Source organism: Cricetulus griseus, chromosome 5, assembly GCF_003668045.3.
Source record: "Cricetulus griseus strain 17A/GY chromosome 5, alternate assembly CriGri-PICRH-1.0, whole genome shotgun sequence".
NCBI lineage: Eukaryota > Metazoa > Chordata > Mammalia > Rodentia > Cricetidae > Cricetulus > Cricetulus griseus.
Window position 1 is genome coordinate 166697422 of NC_048598.1, and position 18958 is coordinate 166716379.

At 40.5% G+C, this 18958-nt stretch overlaps 1 protein-coding gene across 3 annotated transcripts in view; it reads right to left on the reverse strand.

The window, feature by feature from the left end:
* Positions 1-13546, reverse strand: part of Snx13 (sorting nexin 13) — a 103669-nt gene extending 90123 nt beyond the window's left edge. For all 3 annotated transcript variants that reach the window (XR_004770030.1, XM_027419754.2, XM_027419753.2), the window contains exon 1: positions 13420-13546. Coding sequence is in view for 2 of the 3 variants with exons in the window: in XM_027419754.2 (XP_027275555.1) it covers positions 13420-13431 (12 nt within the window). In the remaining variant the exon portion in view is untranslated. The remainder of the gene's footprint in view (positions 1-13419) is intronic.
* Between the last annotated feature and the right edge of the window lie 5412 nt (positions 13547-18958).

The window sequence follows — 18958 nt, forward strand, 5'->3', positions numbered from 1 at the left end:
AGGCAAGAAAGAAAAGATCAAAAATGAAATTAAAGTCCTGGAATGTCCATGTTTCTCAATATGTTCCTACTGTATGATGCTGTTCTCTTCAGACTTTCTCTGTATGGTTCAAAAACTGTAATAAATACATAACTTTGACATAACACAGCACTATGCTTGACATTTCAAGTTACATATACTTCCTGCTGTCTCCTGTCCGCTCAACCTGGGCCACATTATAGTAGCTAAACATCCTTCAAAGTCATTCTCTAGCATCATCTAATTCTAACAATAGCTCAATTCCAAAGAAATTAACCTCAGATACTTTAGCAAAACTAAACTCAGTTTACACAACGAGTTCCATTTACCAGTTGTGATGGTTTGAATAAGAATGACCCCCATAGAGACATATATGTGAATGCTTGGTCACCAGGGAGTGGCACCCACTTTGGACAGCTCACAGATGTCTGTAACTCCAGCTCCAGGGCAACTGGACACCTCTGGCCTCCACAGACAGGCCCCCACACTCACAAGCACAGGCTGTCTTAGTGCTACCGTTACTGTGACGAAATACCAGGACCAAAAACAACCTGGGGAGAAAAGGGTTTATGGATTTATTCTTACATATCACTGTTCATCACTGAAGGAAATCTGGGCAGGAACTCAAGCAGGGCAGGAACCTAGAGGCAGGAGCTGATGCAGAAGCCATGGAGGGTGCTGCTTACTGGCTTGCTTCCTATGGCTTGTTCAGACTGCTTTATTATAGAACCCAGGACCACCAGACCAGCGGTGGCCCCATCAGCAATTAAGAAAACATCCTACAGTCTTGCCTACCACCTGATCTTATGGAGGCATTTTCTTATCTGAGGCTCCCTCCTCTTTAATGACTCTAGCTTGTGTCATGTTGACATAAAACTAGCCAGCACATTCATACACACAATTATAAATAATAAAAATAAATCTTTAAAAATACAGCATGCTTCTGATATTTTTAATTATTAATTTCTGCTTTTGTTTTTTTTTTGTAATAATGCATTCAAAGGGAAATCATTTCTTTAATGGCAAGCGACAAAGTAAGATTCGCATTGTACAACCTAACACTGTTAACCCTAGTGTCTTTCTTGTATGACAGGTAGCCTCTACCAGCAATGTGACCTACCATTTACTAAGTTCTCTCTGTTAGCTCAGGACCTTTGCTAACTTTTAAATACATCTAACTCTGAGAACCCTTTAATGAGTAAGTTATATTAACAACTACACTCTAGAGATACAGAGAAACAAAACAAAAACCACAGAATGAGAGAATGAACTAAGCCTGATTTAAAAAAAAAATCAAGGCATAATTTAGACTTATTTTGCAGACTGCCAAGCAGTTGTATTGTTTAAGAGGAGATAGGTATATTTCTATAGAGTAATTCTGAATAATCAAAAGTTAACTTGGCAAGATTGAAAACTTCAATTAATATAGGAAAAACAAGTAAACAAGCTGCTCTTTTATACCCCTCGATACTTGGTCCTGTCTCAACTAGATGATGGGACTGACTTAGACTTCCTAAATGAGGCCTTACCCTCTCCATGGAGCAGATGGGAGGCGGGGGAAATAGGAGGAGTGAGAGGAGAGGAGGGAGGGGGAACTGGGGTTGGAATGTAAAAAATAAATTAATAAAAAAATTTAAAGAAAAAAGAATCTTAGTGAGAATTTGGATACTAAGGTAACTTTCAAAGTGTGTTCTGAAGCTAGCAGAGTTCAACATAAGCTTCCTTTACAACACTAAGGTCTGTCTGTACAGTCCTAACTTTGAAAATACAACGGCTTCATATCACCCAAGGATGAGTCTTTTCAATCAAGATAAATTCAGGGAAGAGTCATGCAAAGAAATTACACTAAACTGCACCATTTAAGAAAAATAAACTGTTTTACTTTTTCAGCTTGCAAATAAACATGAAAAATGTTTTTACACTCAAATCAAATAAGTAAAACACAAAACATAAAAGTTATAGATGTTAAATATTCTGTGGTGCCTTTTAAATTCATTTAAGGGGAAGAAAGGGGTAAAGGTTGGGGAGAAAACTCCTAAGAGAAGACTGTAGGCCTTAAATCATAGAGGAAACCCAGACAGAAGCAGGAGAACTGTGGGAGGGGCGCACAGCACACACAGTGACAAGAAAGAAAAGGCTAAATACAGAAAGGAAATAGGCAGGGGGTTCACCACAAAGGACCTTGATGGCTGAGTACAAAGTTACTGTAACAGAAACATGAGGCTCCCTGAGAACAAAAAACACTTCACTATTACACCAACCTGCCTGGGTGTCTACTGTATAAAGAGACTGAAATCATTCATATGCTGAAATTTTATTCATATGCCACAATTTTTATTTAGGTAAGCAAAAATGGTATTTGCAATAACTTGGCACTTCATATTGCACATATTGGAGGGGTTAATTTTACTGCTCCTCACCTTCCAGTTCTGATGGGGAAGATCCTTCTATAGATATGTTTCTCTTATTGGTTGGTGAATAAAACACTGATTGGCCAGTAGCCAGGCAGGGAGTATAGGTGGGGCTACCAGATAGGAGAATTCTGCAAAGAGGATGGAGAGAGGCACGAGGCAGATGCCATGCAGCTGCTGAGGGAGCAAGATTCTCTGGTAAGCCAAGACCAGGTGGAAATACTTAGATTAATGGAAATGGGCTAATAATTAAGAGAGAGCTAGCCAATAAGAAGCCTGAGCCATCAACCAAACACTTTAAGCTTCTGTGTGTTCATTTGGCACTGAAGGACTTCAGGACCAGGCAGAACAAGAACCTCCATCTACACAGTTCCTTATAACAAAGGTCAATATAATTTAATGAGTTACAAAATACTCATCGATTTGACTTTCTAAGACTTTTATTTCAGTTGTTTGGAATTACTTTACATAAAACTTTACCAAGCTGACAAGAGCCACAGTACTTTGCATATCAGAACACTGCATAAGAATGACACTTTTAAAGTGTAGTATGTACTATAATTTTCTCTTTCCTTTCATCTATATTAAAAGCATTCATGAACCCAAGAAATATAATTGTTAACGAAATTTTCTGATTACGACCAACTTATATTTTACAGATGCTATCCTTCTTGATTTCCTCTTGAAATTAAGTGTAAGTCTAACTCTTGAAATTCATACTAGGGAAATCACAACTAAGTTAAAAAGTTACTCAAAACTGACAAAGAAAAATTTTAGATTATCTGGCTCAAAGAGGATTATGCTGTTCAGCATTTTAAAGCCTCTTCAATGAAACAAAGACAATCCAAAACAATAAATTGCATGTTTGAAAAATAAATCACTTCTTATTTCTATCTGAAGAAATAAACATGAAGCACACACAGTATTTACTCAGCATCAGTTCTAATCAGGACTTAGCATGTATTACTTCACCTCATTAATACTCATCAAAACCCGACAGGATAAGCACTATGAACACAAGTTTATCATTGAGAAAACTACAGTTCAGAAAAGCTAGGTACTTCACCAAGGTCAAAATATATTTAAAATGAAAAATCTCACATAATCCGTTGCCATCCATCACTCCTAACAAAAGTACACACACTTGTTAAAAAAAATCAATTTGTGATAGGTAGAGTATCCTAGCTACTTGTTTGTGGTGGTGACAAAACACGTGGCCAAGGTAATTTATAGCAGAAAGTGTTAATCTGGCTTATGGTGTCCATGATGGTAGAGCAAGGCAAGATGTCACGAAAAGCTAAAAGCTTGTATCTGGAACCACAAAGAGGAGGCAGAGAGCACAATGGAATGGTGCAAGTTTTTCAGAACCCTTAAAGCCTATCCCCAGGGACACACCTCCTCCAACAAGGCCATGCTTCCTAACCCTTCCGTTTGAACATATGAGCCTATGGGAACCATTCTCATTCAAACCACCACCTATATAGACATAACCTAGGTTCATAAACATTCCTTGGTTTTACATTAGTGATAATTATTTAACTTTTTGTTTGTTGTTTGTTTTTCAAGACAGGGTTTCTCTGTGGCTTTGGAGGCTGTCCTGGAACTAGCTTTTGTAGACCCTGCTGGTCTCGAACTCACAGAGATCTGCCTGCCTCTGCCTCCCCAATGCTGAATTATTTAACTTTTTAAGCTACTGGACATTCATTGGGGGTAGGGGGTCCTGACTGTAAAATGAAATTTAACAAACCATAACATATTCTCAATGCCTACTCGTTTTTTTTTCTAAATCCTGTATGTAATTAATATGCACTAATTTCTAAAGTCTATTGTTTAGTTCTGTACCTTTTATGTATTCTATTCTTTATGTTTTCTCCAACCTCCCTCTAGCCAAGTTCCTTCTATCTAACAGGATCAGACTACTGCAGTATTTTTGTTGAACACTTAAGTAATACAAAAGTAAAAGAAAAGTTAACATAAAAACACTGATTATTCTAAAGCAGTTGCAATCTGATTAAACATCAATGCTGCTTGTTATTTAAAAAAAAAAAAGTGTATCGCAAGTTCAGAAACAGAAATCAAGAACAAACTACAAAGTATCTTAAACCTTGTATAAACACTGGGTACTACATCATCATATCCTGAAGTCACATCATTACCTTATAAAATTTATGTAACAAGTGAAACATACTGAAATTTTGTTTCACAGTTATCTCTTCCACCTCAGACCATTTTACAACCTCCAAGCCTCAAGAGAGGGTGAACTGAAAGGTCATCTCTGTGTATGCTCATTGTCAAATAACAACAATAGGAAAACTTAAAAAACACACAATGCGAAGGATTACATATCTATCTTGTTCCAAACCACAAGCAGGCTAAAAATAGTCTCAATGTTTCAGGAATGAAAGCAATCCAAGATTAAAGAGAGCAACATCCAAGGACTTTGAAAACTACAAGGCTAAGGTGAAGGAGTCAAGGCTGACCTTAGGGTTTCAGAAATGCAGGAGACTGACGCTAGGGAACTGCTATAAAGTCAACAATGATCAGCTATCTCAGTTGACACATAGTAGCTTCCCATGCTACAGAGTATGTGATGCAGATCATCACACTAGTTTCAGGAGCTGAAGAGAGAAGAAATGGGTTATCAACAGCAAACTCTCTTGGTACACAATGGGTGAACAGACGGACAGAATAACCCAGTAATGCTTAGTATAACTAAGAAGCATTTTAATCCAGAGAATCTGATAGTACCTACACATTTTAGAAATGTGCCCTGCCTCCAAATTTCTAACTCTGACATCAGTGATTACAGTTGTATTCATCCATACTTGTAAATGTTAACAGTCGCATTAAAAATCATCAAACTGAGACACTCAACAAAAGTACCATGAAAATCAGTCTTACTGTACTATTATAAACAAAGCGTTTATAGACAGCTCTAGAGCAGGAATAAAAATTTTAGGAACTCATGAAATCAGAATGCCATGCAGTCAGAGAAAGAAGATAAAAATCTACCTAGTCAAATCCAGTTTATTATAAATAATAACCTGTTAGATACCCCCCTCCAAAAAACAAGGACATTTACATTCCTAACTAAAATCCTCCCTGCTCAACTGTTTTGTTTTTTTGTTTTGTTTTGTTTTTCCTTACTCTTTCTTACTGGGGGAGGGGGGGAGGAGTGGAGGCAATCCAAGCATCTAGAAGTACAATGTTCAGACCATGTATAAAATTTCTAAGACATAAATAATAGCCAATCCCTTAAAAGTAATTGTGTGGTACCTTAAATGTATTGTCGACAATTTTATCTAAGTTATTTTCCACCCATATTAATTTTTCTTGAAGGGGATGGTTAATATTTATTCTGTTAATATTTATTTGTAAACACAAAGTTTACAAACTTTAGTGTGAAGTGCCCAATTTAAAGTTCTGTTTAGACTGTGGGAACACAACTTTAATCATCAGTCTAAGTACTCACACTAGTAGGAAAAAAATAATAATAAGTGAATAAATAGATAAAGTATGTGTCGACCAGACCAGGGTGCAAATATTGTTTTCACTAGGGTAATGAATGGTATTTAGCAGTCCATCAGAAAATGTGGAAAACGTGATAAGACTACTCTAAGGATACTTAAGAGTCTTTGAGGGCAAAAAAAAAAAAAAAAAAACAAAAACAAAAACAAAAAAACACTCAAAAAACACTTGTTACAGGTTTAGTGTGATGGTGGAGAGCAGACTCCCAATACCCAGTGAAGGAAGAGAAAACAAAGACTGACTCCCAGAACTCTTCTCCCTCGGAGCACCTGCAGAGCAGCGCAGAGCAGTGCAGCTGCAAGAAGCCCAATCAGAGCTGCCAACCTCCAAATGCACTGTCGGCTGCACCTGGAGCTGGATGGGGAAGCCAAGTCACACTCAACTTCAGAAACTACATTCTCCAGTCTTCTTTTCTTCTTAATTTCACTCTTTAATGAGATACCTTGTTTCATTCTGACAAAAGAATTTAAGGCCCTAGTTTTGATCGCCAAAATGGCACAGAACTAAATTTAGCCATGACAGTGAGGTTTCTGAACACAAGTTTCTAGTGTGACTCAGATCACCAGATCTTACTCTAACTCTTCTAACACAAAGTAGCCACACTCCCTCCCATCTGGTAAACAAGTCTACCTTCAACAAAATTTTAACTAAAACCTTACAAATAGTACCTATAACAATGAGTTGGGCATTATTATTATTTCACTTTTACTCAGAAGGAAACTAATGTTACAAAGTTTAAAGGACTACTTCAGGATCCCATCATTAAATAGGAAGTTATGACTCACCCTTTATAATGCCCAGCATACAGGTTAATTTGCATGTTGTCTCACTCTTGTAATATGCATTTGCTCAACAACCACATTTTTTTAATTTAAAAAGCTGCCATTTGCTTCAATTCAAAGTTCCCTCTCCTGAGTATTTAAGACAATATTATCAAAATAAAACCTGACTGAAACTGAAAGTTAATACTAGAATATTGTCAAGTGAGAAATACAAGAAAGCTTGTGAAACCACAAAATTTCAAGACACGGTTTTTTAAACCCATAATCTGAGAAGCTTGCTCAGGAAAAGAAATCTGTGAAATCACTTTTCTTTTCCACCAAATTGCTCATCAGTGGCCAGCACAGGAAAACTAAGGACAGAACCTAGTTTCTTTCCTTTCTAGCTCATGCTTCCTAGTTATCACTGCTGCTTAGTTAACTGACTTTGTGGACTCTGCCTATCTGCAAACCAGATATGACACAAATCCTCAGTAAGCATGACTACTACACCTAGCAATATTACTGAGTTCAAACACAGCACCTTTTATTATCTACCTGGGCGTGGAGTGCAGGTAGTGTTTACATTAAGAGATACACAGCAAAACATTCTGCAAGGAGTCTGAAAACTCTTATAACTTATTTCCTACTCCCATCCTGACATTTATTTCCCCGAATAAACTATAGTAAAGTCTGTAAATATGTAACATCATCACAGTGCTTCTCATCATAATCTAATGGTACACCAATTACAGAACCCTTTATCAATTTCTGTGGGAACTGATCATCAGACTACTTGGGATGAAAGGGCATGGATAGAGCATTTACATAATATGCAAAAGCCTTGGGTTTAGAGTTGCTTTTCTTTACAATCACATCACCTCTGGGTAGACACATCTATAACCCCAGCTCAAAAGGTTAAGACTGAAAGATCTAAAGTCCAACTGGGCTACATGCTAAGACCCCATTACAACAGAAAGGAATGAAAAGGAGAATAAATGCATGGTGAATTAAAAAAATACAATCATTTTATGTTATGTCCAACCTCTGAAAACTTTGAGAAAATACAAAAGTCATATCCTTTAAAATTCAGGAGAGGGAGGGAGGGAGAGAGGGAGGGAGGGAGGGAGGAGGGAGGAGGAAGAGGAGAGGAGGGTAGGGAGAGAGAGAGAGAGAGAGAGAGAGAGAGAGAGAGAGAGAGAAGGGAGGGAAGGAGGGAGAGCGCCAGCCATAGTACAGTCTGGAGATCTTAGAACAACTTAGTAAAATCAGTTGTCTTCGTCCAACTTCAATTTCTGTCTAGGGATTAAACTCAGGTAAACAAGCTTGTATGACAAATACCTTTATGTGCTGGGCCATCTCACAGGGCCCAAAATAAAAGTTGAGGAATGGGGAGTTCAGAACCTCTGCACCAGCATAGAAGTCGGACTCAGCACCACAAATCTGTGTATTATTCCTCTACTGGGGCAATGAACACAGGTAGATACAGGGGGCTCAATGGACAATTAGCCTAGCAGAGTCAGTAGAGACCAGGTTAAGAGGGATTCTGTCTCATATGTAAGGCAGAGAGCACTAGAGCAAGACACCCTTCCAAAAGCCCTGGCTTCCACATGCAGAGGCAAGGACACACACATATGTGCACATGCTCACACAGACATGCATGCATACAAAAACACCCATTGCATGTGTGTGCCACACTTACACACACACCACAAGATAAATACATTTTAAAGATAGAAAACTCACAGAACAATAGAAAATATTTGCAACCATAGTTCTGGTAAGAGACTACAGTTTAAAACATAAGGGATTCAAACAATTTAATTTAAGAAAACCAATAACCCATTTTAATAATGAGCAAAGCATATGAAAGACCCACTATGACCAAAATGGAAACGAAAAACTGTTCACCATCAGGAAAATGCAAACTAAAGCTATAATTAGATAGTACCTCATATCTGCCTGTTAGAATAGCTATTATCAAAAAGATCAAAGATACCAACAGTAACATGGCAATTAGTATGGCTGTAAAGGAGTAGGCTACATGGCCATTCTTCAAAAAACTGAAGCAGAATTACTATATCCTGCAATACAAATGTTGGTTACATATCTAAAGAAATATATATATATATATATATATATATATATATATATATATGTCAAAGGGATCTGTGCACTGTGTACATGACGACAGTTTTCATAACATCCATATAGGTAATCAACTTAACTGTCTATCAGGATGAGTACAGGAAGCATTTACTACAGGATGGGTGAATATGCAAGATAGTATGCTAAAGGAAGTAAACCAAGCCAGGGAAGAAGTGCTTCGCAATCTCACATACAGCATTAGTTATCACAGTTCATCAAGTAGAGATGGCAATGGTTGGTCAAAGGCTACAAAGTTTCAGATAGGGAGAAATTTTGAGGTAGTAGCCTAATCTTAGCTCTCCAGAGGCAGAGGCAGTCAGACAGATCTCTGAGTTCAAGGCCAGCCTGGCCTACATAGTGAGTTCGAGTTCCAGGACAGCCAAGGCTTTGTAGTCTATATAGTGAGACTCTGTCTCAACAAAATAAAACAAAGTAATATTCAGCTTAGCACTTCTGAACAGGCCAAACAGCGTAAGTGTACACTAGCAAACCAGGGTCATTCCAGTGAAAACCTTCCATGCCCTCTGGAAAGTCCTTTTCACACCTCTTCACATGCCTTGAATACCAGTAAGCCTCGGGAGTTCTTGTTCTGGTTAGCAGCCTTTACAATGCCATTAATTAATAATTAAAGAAGCAGCTCATATAGTTTAAGGATTAATCGATCCCAAGAGTATTTCCACCATAAATACACTAATCAATAAAATAAAGGCCATTTTATGTAGTGCTTACAGGCAAGTGTATGTGTACAGTCATGTACTTAAGGAGTTTCTAAGTAGCTCAGACCCTTCCTTGATGCACAATCAAGTCTCCACGAAACACAAACATTTCTGGAAGTCTCCATGGTCACATAACTTTGCAATAGGCTATAACTGCATCACTTTCTTTCTGAGTCAATCACCCATGGATTGCAATGAGCAGTCCTCCAGAGAGGAAACTGATTTCATTTTCTTTGAGCAAGTATCCTCCTAATTTATCTGAACCACAAAGCCTTTTCATTCCTTAACAAGCTGGGACTTCTAAAAGTCCTACCATTAAGGCATTTTCCATCATTTCCTATCTGATAACCTTGAAGTAAAACAACAGTGTTCTTATCTAAAAATCAAAAAAACTATCTTATTTAAAATTCACTTAATGCCCCACATATACAAATCCAGGCGCTTTCTATCTCTCACTCTTGGATACTGTGTATCTGTCTGTTTTTGAGGCAGGGCCTCGTGTAGCCTAGACTGGCTCTAGAACCATATGTTGGCCTTGCTCCTCCAGCTCACACTTCTCAAGTGCTGGAACCGCAGGTCTAAACCATCTCGCCTATTCATTATTTGTACATTCACAGAAATGACAACTGACAACTGATCACACAAAACAACCCTATTCATTACTACCAGAATCAACTTAGCACATTTCCTCCATCGTAACCCTAGTATAGACTCTAAAATTTAAAAAAAAGTTAACACTTTACTAATGAAATTCAGTGATATTTAACAATATTTTAATACTGAGAAAATTCACAATAATTAAAACAAACTCTGACATTTAAGAAGCCCCAATTTTTGAGATGTAAAGTTAACTATTAATAAGCAAAAGGCCAGGAAATATTAAGCAAATAATTCTCAAACATACATGGTAAAGTTTTTGCAAATGTTATAGGAGAAACACTGAAAATACTAAGTCTTAATAGTGACCAAAACAGAGGAAGAAATCTTAAATCTTAACTGGATATTAAGAAGTAGCTTTATCACACATGCTGGAAAATAGTCCCCCAAATCATGCAACTACATTAAAAAATATTTTAAAGCAAAAAAAAAAAAAAAAAAGAAGCCAAAAAGTTAAAAACAAGAACTGCCTAACTAGGCCTATACTCTCAATTCACACAACTATCTTTTACAGGTTTCAAAGTTCAATGTACTTACTAGTTTGCTTAATTGAGTAATTTTCCCTTTTGCCTTATTTAAAATAGCTCTTAATGAATAACTCACGAATTATCTCATTTCTGAAGTTTCAATTAGATGTATAATTTGACAAATGCAAACAAAACTGAATAGTATCATATGAATGCTTATTATTGATACTATGATCATATATCTATGTATGCCCACTTCATTGTGACACTATCAGAAATGGAAAGGGGGGGCAGGAACACAGGGAAGGAGGGGAAAAGAAGAAGGGAAGGAGGAGAGGGAGGAGGGATTGACTCTACATGGTGGGGAGACATGACACAGAATTTTGAATGAGAGGACTTAAGTGTGACTCTTACTCTCTGGTTTTTAATCAAGTTATTTTCACCTTCTCAACCTGTTTTGTCAGGAAGCAAATGGTGACAGTATCATCTGCCTTAACTCTCTGCCTTCTGACCAGGGAAAACGCCGCCAAACATGATGAATAAAAAGGGTAGGAAAACCTTTCATGATGCAGTGTATTACTGTGGATACTGAGATCTAATATTAATGAAATCATATCCCCTAAACCCGAAAACCTGCTGGCTGATGTAAACTACCACTTGCAGACACACACACAAAGTCATTTGTTATTTAAAATGTTTCATAATGGAACTGTTTCCCCTGCTTTAAAAAAATGACAAAAAAAAAAGCCAAGTTCAGCAAGAAGTCTCAAGCAATGAGTTCTCCTCTGTTCAACTGCTGACATATTCAGACAAGGAAGCAGGATGTCTTAAAATTGGTCAAGAAAGCTGAAAACTACTAACTGAAAGGCAGCTGACCAAAGTGGTAGGTTCTGAACTAAGTCAGGAAACCAGATTTCTAGTTTCAACTATTTCCCTGAAAATTGTTGGACCTTGCACAAGTCTCCGGGCTTCAGTCAGCTTATCTATAAAATATCTACTGAAAATCACAGATGAGATCAAAGTACAATTTAATATGAGTTTTACTTTAGAGAAGCAGCCCAAAGAAGTGCTTCATAAAATAGCTCTGCAGGAACTGCCAACAGTGAAACACTGACTCTGTGTGCTGTACACACATACACACACATGTACACACACACACCGCAACAAAGGACAACTTACTATTATTTCTGACCTGTTCAAAATATTTTACTGAAACATTAAGTCATATAAAAACACAAAAGTTTAGAATACTCCATCTATCCTAATCAAGACAGTTATGCTTGCATTAGCACACCGTTTTTGTTGTGAAAAGATCAAAACTCTAAAAAGTTTTATCAAAAGGACATTTCACACTATACATTATAGACAACACTGAAAGTAATTAATACTAAATAAGACAACTTCTCACTGAACTATCAGAATAAAAGAACCCGAACTGCTATTTGCTTTTTAAATATACAACTAATGACAACTTGTGATATAACCATATTCTGAGACAATAAAAGGAACCAGAAATTAGAAGAATGTAAACTTGGGAAGAACTTCTAAAATGTGTGGTTCATCAGTTAATAATCAACCAGTAGGAACTTCCCAGGTGGATCATATATGCCAGATTCTGTGCACAGATGAAGACAAACACCAAAGTACGAAACATCTTAGCTAGACAAGTTCCAAAGACTTGGAAAATCCAGTGTGTCCTATTGTATCGTGGCTTTTAACACAGTAAAAGCCACTCGTCTCAGATATTTTAGAGCTGGCCATCGTAAGACTGCTTCCCAATGATCATTAACACTGTTTATTACACTCACATCAACTCACAAAAATAAATAAATATGTCCAAAACAGTCCCTGACATCAAGGATCCTCACAGAACCTAAAGCAGCAGTTTCTAGATGTCACCAAATCCACAAGCGTCGGACGTCCACACCTGCACGGACCATTCACACAGCTGTGTCACCTCCGGTCACATTCAGCTAGTTGCACCGATTAAGTTCTTCCCCCTAAGGGATTGCTAGCGCAGCTTGCAAACTCTCCTTCTTCAAAGTCTGGTTTCTGCGCTGGACAGGGGGGCACTAAGAACAGGGAAAATGATTGGCTCATCTCCGTTGCCCTACTTCCATTTCAGGTCAAATGAGGAAAAAACAAAAAACAAAACAAAACAAAACTGCTCCACTTAGAGAGGGAGGCAAGGGGACCGCCCGACCGCAAGTCCAGAAGGTGGCTGACAGACTCAACTTTGGGGTCGGGGGACTGCGGGAACGTGACGGGATGCGGGGGCGGCGGCGGCGGAGGAGGAGGAGGAGGAGGAGGAGGGCACGAGACTAGCGAGTGTGGCTGGGGGAACCCGGCTCCCTCGGCGGGGCGGAAGGCGGACTCGCTCGGCCGGCTCGGGCAGCCGGGAGAGGCCGGGCCCGCGAGCAGCCCGGGGCCGGGGAGCAGGGCCAGCGCCGGGCCGGGCCGGGACGCGGGGACGCGGGGGCGCGGACGCGGGGAAGGAGGAGGTGGAACTCTGCCGAGTCAGCACCGCGCCCGCTCGGCGGCACTTGTGGGATCCCGGAGGCGACGGCGGAGCGGGCCGGGCCCAGCGCCCTGCGGAGGGAGGGAGGGAGGGAGCGACGGACGGACGGACGGAGGGAGGGAGGGAAGGAGCGGCGTCGGTGCCGGGCTGGCGCCGGCCGCTCCGCCGCCTCTCAGGTAAACACCGGGCGCCGCTTACCTCCGTTAACATCCTTACACCCCGGGGGAGTGAGGTCCTCCCTAGCCTCGCCGCATGGCAACAGCCGTAGCAGCCGCGGAGAGCGCCCGGGCCGCCGCCAACGGCGGCAACTGCTGCCTCAGTCCCGTCCCGGGCGGCGGCTTTACTCGGCGTCGCTGGCTTCCCCCCGGCCCGGCGGCTCGCGACGGACGCGCCGCCATCTTGGAAGAGCGACGTCCGCGTCTCCCCGCGACGTGCGCTCCCATTGGCCGGCGCGCCGGGCGGGCGCGGGCGTCTTGTGACCGTCTCCATGGCGCCGGCGCGCGCAGAGGCGGAGGCGGGCGCCGGGACGCAGGCTACCCAGCTGCCCCGCGCTGCCCCGGTGCGGGACCCGGCGGAGGCCGCGAGGCGGACGCGGACGGGCGGCGCTGCGCGGAACCCTGCCTCGCGCGTCTCCCCGGCCCCGGGGACATCCTAGAGCGCTCGGACGCTCTCTCGGGACGTGGCCGGCCGCGGCCGCCTGAAAGTGCCCTCCCCCCACCGCGCGCGCCTCTCGAAACTTGGGCAGAAACTTGTCTGCGTCCTCCCGGCGCTCGGCGAGCCCTGCGCCCGGCGCGCGACAGGTTGCAGCTGTGATCCCGCAGCAGATCGCCTTCCCCGGGAACCCCGCACGGGTTGGGGATGCAGCTGTGATCCGGCAGCAGATCGCCTTTCCCGGGAACCCCGCACGTGTTGGGGCTGCTGCCCGGCACCTGCCGATAGGAACCTTCTGCGTTCTCATTTACAGGTTGGAACAGTATCTTCTGCAGCGTCCACAGCTTCATTGGGATTTTTTTTTTCTTTTACAAGCTGTATATAATGTGCTTATATGTCAGAAGAAGCGCATTTATTTCAACAGATGTTTCTGTACGTAGTTCCGAATTGAATGAGCCCAAACTCTGAAATGCTGTGACTAGAGCCGCCGAGACCATCACAAACTTGCTCGGCCCACCTCTAACGTGAATGACAGTAAGAGCTCCGGCTTCTTCCTGAATAAAGTCATTTTCCTGAAGAGCCCCTGCCATTACAAACGAATTTGCAAGGGAACTGAGAAGTGTTTGGACTTGAGGAATAAAACACTGGCGTTGAATTCTTTACAGTAAGCTTTATTATAAAAGGGATTGTGGGAAAACTAAAGCCAGCAGTTACTTCCTCTGTGCTGGAATCTTTTCCCTTAACAATGGTACTATTGTGCTGAATGTAATTTAAGGATGTACTCGTAAATTCTCGTAACAGTGAGTGAAGCAAAGGCATCAAAAACCCAGTATTAGGTCTATTCTGTGTCTCCACCCAAAGGAAAATTAATGTAAGCAATCATGTAGACTTTCAAAAAAGGGGGAGGGGAAAAACTGCTTTATTTCAAGAGGTAGCAAGTAGTTTTTTTGTTGTCGTTGCTTTTTGTTTTTTTTTTTTATTTTGTTTTTTCACTCTGTAACTTATATCTGATTTCTTCTTTGCTGGAACAAGAACATTCTACCTTCTGCAATACAATAAAATATATTCCCGTGTTGGCAGATTAATGTGTAAATAGGAAACAAGACTGAAAAATATAAACTGCATAGGTACTAAGCGAAAGCAAGAGAACAGACAACAAAAAACCTGGAAGAAGATAATGTTTCAACCTGTAAATAAGAATGCAAAAGGTTCGTTAATGTTTAAAATAGCAACTAGTGAATTAAAACTGTAATTTAGGTGTCTGGCCTGAGTAGTCTGTTCTATTTTTCCCATTGTTTTCCCTTCACAGAAGCAACCTCACTCTTGGTGTGTGTGAGGGGAGGGGGTTTTGGTTTTGTTTTTTGAGACAGGGTTTCCTTTAGTAACCTTGGCTGTGTCCTGGAACTGGCTCTGTAGACTAGGCTGGCCTTGAACTCAGAGATCTTCTGCCTCTGCCCCTGAGTGTTGGGATTAAAGGTGTGCTCCATCATCAACAGGCTGTTTTCACTTTTGTTGAAAAGGGGTCAATTAGGAGCCCTGCTGAACATGTACAAAGCCCTGGATTACACATAAATCAAGTATAGTAACAATTGCCTGTAATCCCAGCTCTTGGATTGTAGACATTGGAGAATTAGAAATTCAGGGTTAATGTCAACTTAAAGATAAAGCAACTTCAAGGCCACTCGAATAAGTGAGGCCCTGTGTGAAAGGAAAGAGGAGTGGAAATTTGAGTGTAGGCATAAGCAAGGTTTACACACAAACCTGTGCCATGACGTGGGTATGCCTTTAGCATTCAGAATTTGTAAGCCTGGAAACAAATCAAGATTCCCAGCCCTTCCGGTCAAATTTCCCAGCCAGAATCGTTTAGTATATGGCTTCCCAATTCCCACCTACTCCCCACCTCCCAACACCTTCCGCACATTTTATTTCTTCTAGGTACTTTGTTCTGGCTACACAGGTCTACTCCTTGCTTCTATGATAACTGGACATCCTACTCAAGACCTTAGCATAATTAACTCTATTTGGAAGAATCTTTACCGAATGCCAGCAGATACTTGTCCTTGCCTCCATTAAACTGCTGTCCCTTCCCTACCCACCATCTTCTCTGCTCTGTTTGCTTTTTCATAGTAGTTATGTTTGCTAGTTTTTTGCTTTTTTTTTTTTCTTATTTTCTGTCTTCGGGTAGAATGCAAACTTCATGAAATCAGGAATTTCTATTGTGTTCACTGCTGTCTCTTCTTGGTGACCCAAATACTGGGCTATTAAGTGGCACAGAGTGGATGCTCAACGTTTCTTAAATGAATAGTGAGCCATTACTTAAGGGACCTCAGGAAAATACCCTCATGAGAACTAAAAACAAATTCTTTATGTTGGAAATGAAACTACTTAAAAACTAATGTTTCATATTCTTTGTAATTATTGGACAGTCACTGGAGACCTAAAGATTGTTCAGCACAGGCTGTGAGCTATGTAGTACTAGGAACCTAGGCCTCACTGTGTGCTAGGAAAGAACTATACCAATGATGTCTTGGTACTTCGTTTTTAAACAGTCTCAGTGTGTTCCCCCAGCTGGCTGTGAACTTGCTCTCTAACCCAGGATGGCCCCGAGTTTTCAATCCTGCCTCAGCTCCTAAGTAACTAGGATAGGCCCTGTTTCTCTTGACCGTCTTAACCTTCTTACATATATGTTGGACGAATGTCAATTTACTAGTAAGGAAAGCAATACATTAAAATACCCTATTGCAGAAAGTTACGGAAATTGAGTTATGTAGCTGGAAAAGAAATTGCTTACAGAAGCAAGTAACTCTAAAAATGTAAACAAAGTAAGCCCCAATTTAGAAAGGGTGACAACTTCATTCCATGTGGCCTCAAGGACATCCTATTCCTATTCCTATCAGTTGGTTCAGAGGAAATCTGAGATAGGAGGGTTCTGGACTGTGAATAAGAAATTTAGAACAAAACAAGCTTTCTTAAGAAGCACATGAGGAGCTGAGGAGATGGCTCAGAAGTTAAGAGCACTGATTGCTCTTCCAGAGGTCCTGAGTTCAATTCCCAGCAGCCACATGGTGGCTCACAACCATCCCTTATGAGATCTGGTGCCCTCTTCTGGTGTGCGGATATACATGGAAGCAGAATGTTGTATACATAATAAATAAATAAATAAATAAATAAATAAAATCTTAAAAAAAAAAAGTACATGATACTGCAAAAGGTTTGGTCCCAGCAGCAGCCTAATTAACACTGGAGAGGCTGTCACAGAAAAGGGAGGGACAAGACAAAAGTTAAGCCCTAAATACTTACGAACCGGACACTGACCTTGATGTGTAAGCCTCCAGAGACTGAGAATACTTATTGCCAAGTTCTTTGGTTTTAAAACAAAAAACTATTTCTACATATTCAGCTCTCCACAAATTGAATCTAATTTCATTATGAGAAACTGAAAAAGTGTATATGATTAACTTCCAGCAATTTTCATGTTTAAATTTTAGTACCATAGGCCAATTTTAGTTTTATTTGTAATTCATGGTATACAGATTCACAATATACAATGTAATGTTGTAATATATGTATTCACTTAAAAATCAAATTATTGAAACTATATATTTTATTATCTTTATGACAAAACCTTCAATATCCACACTTATAACAAATTTGAAACAAGTTATTCACTGATGATGTACATTGTCCTCTACTAAGCATTATTGTACTTTCATCAACAAAGTCCAGGAACAAAGGCAGCACAGCAGGACTGGCCACAGACACGCATTCTAAGAACAGACAGCGCGTCCCCCTTCTGCTAGAAATTAGCAGGATAACTCAAATCTCACAGCTGTAAAGTCAAGCTTGAATAGTCCAGCATATCCTTTTCTTATGGAGGATATACTGACCCAACTCAACACTAAGACAGATGGAAATAATATGGGGCTTCTGCTATCAGCACATAGATCCACAAAATTCATATATCTGTTCAGTAATAGATCTAAAATAAAATTACACTATGATCTATAGAGAAGGACATATTACTTATTACAAATATGTAAAAGCTGGGTACTTTAGTAGTACAATAAGTCAATAGTGTTCCAATCAATTGTTTTAAAAACACACACTTGGGCAGGGAATTGGCTCAATGGATAAAATGCTTGCTATGCAAACTCTAGGGCCTGAGTTCTGATCCCCATAACCTGTGAGAAACTGATCTAGGTAGCTCAGATCCATAACCCTGCTACTCCTCCAAGGAGAAGTTTGAAGGCCAGTTTGCCTGGTATCTGCAACAGGAAAACACCAGAGACTTTGCCTCCAATGAACTAGAAGGCAAGGACTGCCACCTCTGGTCCCAGGCATGCACGTTATACAAACACAAAATTTTGTTTTGTTTTGTGTATTTAAAACCACAAAAATTAGATATAGACAACTTTTAAATATTTTATTCTGCAGGCACTGTAGTGGGCAGTTAGCATTTGAAAGAACTCTTAGAGATCCAGGTGTCACAGGTTGCTTCCCAAGAGCACACAGGACCTCACTCGAATGGATGTTTGTCACCATGAAGTGCTTGCCCCCTCCTTGCTCAGGGAGGAAGTCACAATGTGCAGCCCATTCCTGGAAAACGGAAATGTGTGCTGCTCTTCTCTGGGGACGGGATTAACAGGCTACTTGGAACGCTGTTCCATCAGAGACTTGTCACTTCTCTATTTTGAAAATCTCGTTTGTTTGACAGTTTCATACAAATAGCCCAGGAAGCATCACATCACTTATATGGGAATGGGTGCATAGACACCCATAGAGTTAGTTAGAGGTCAATCCTAATTTATTCCGATTCCCTGCTTTTATCCCATGAAGTGCTTTTAGTTGCCCTTTGACCCTTCACATGTTCCCATCAGTGTGGGATGCAGAGCTTTTCAACTTTTTGTTTTTTTCTTTCTTTCTTTGTTTTTGTTGGTTTTTTGTTTGTTTGTTTGTGGGGGATTGGTTTTGGTTTGGTTTGATTTGGTTTGATTTTCCTTTTGGCTACTTCCTCTTCTTCTGGTCACATCAGCTGCAACTGGCCCTTTCTTGGCCTAGCATACAATCATCTCAAAGAAACCTCAGG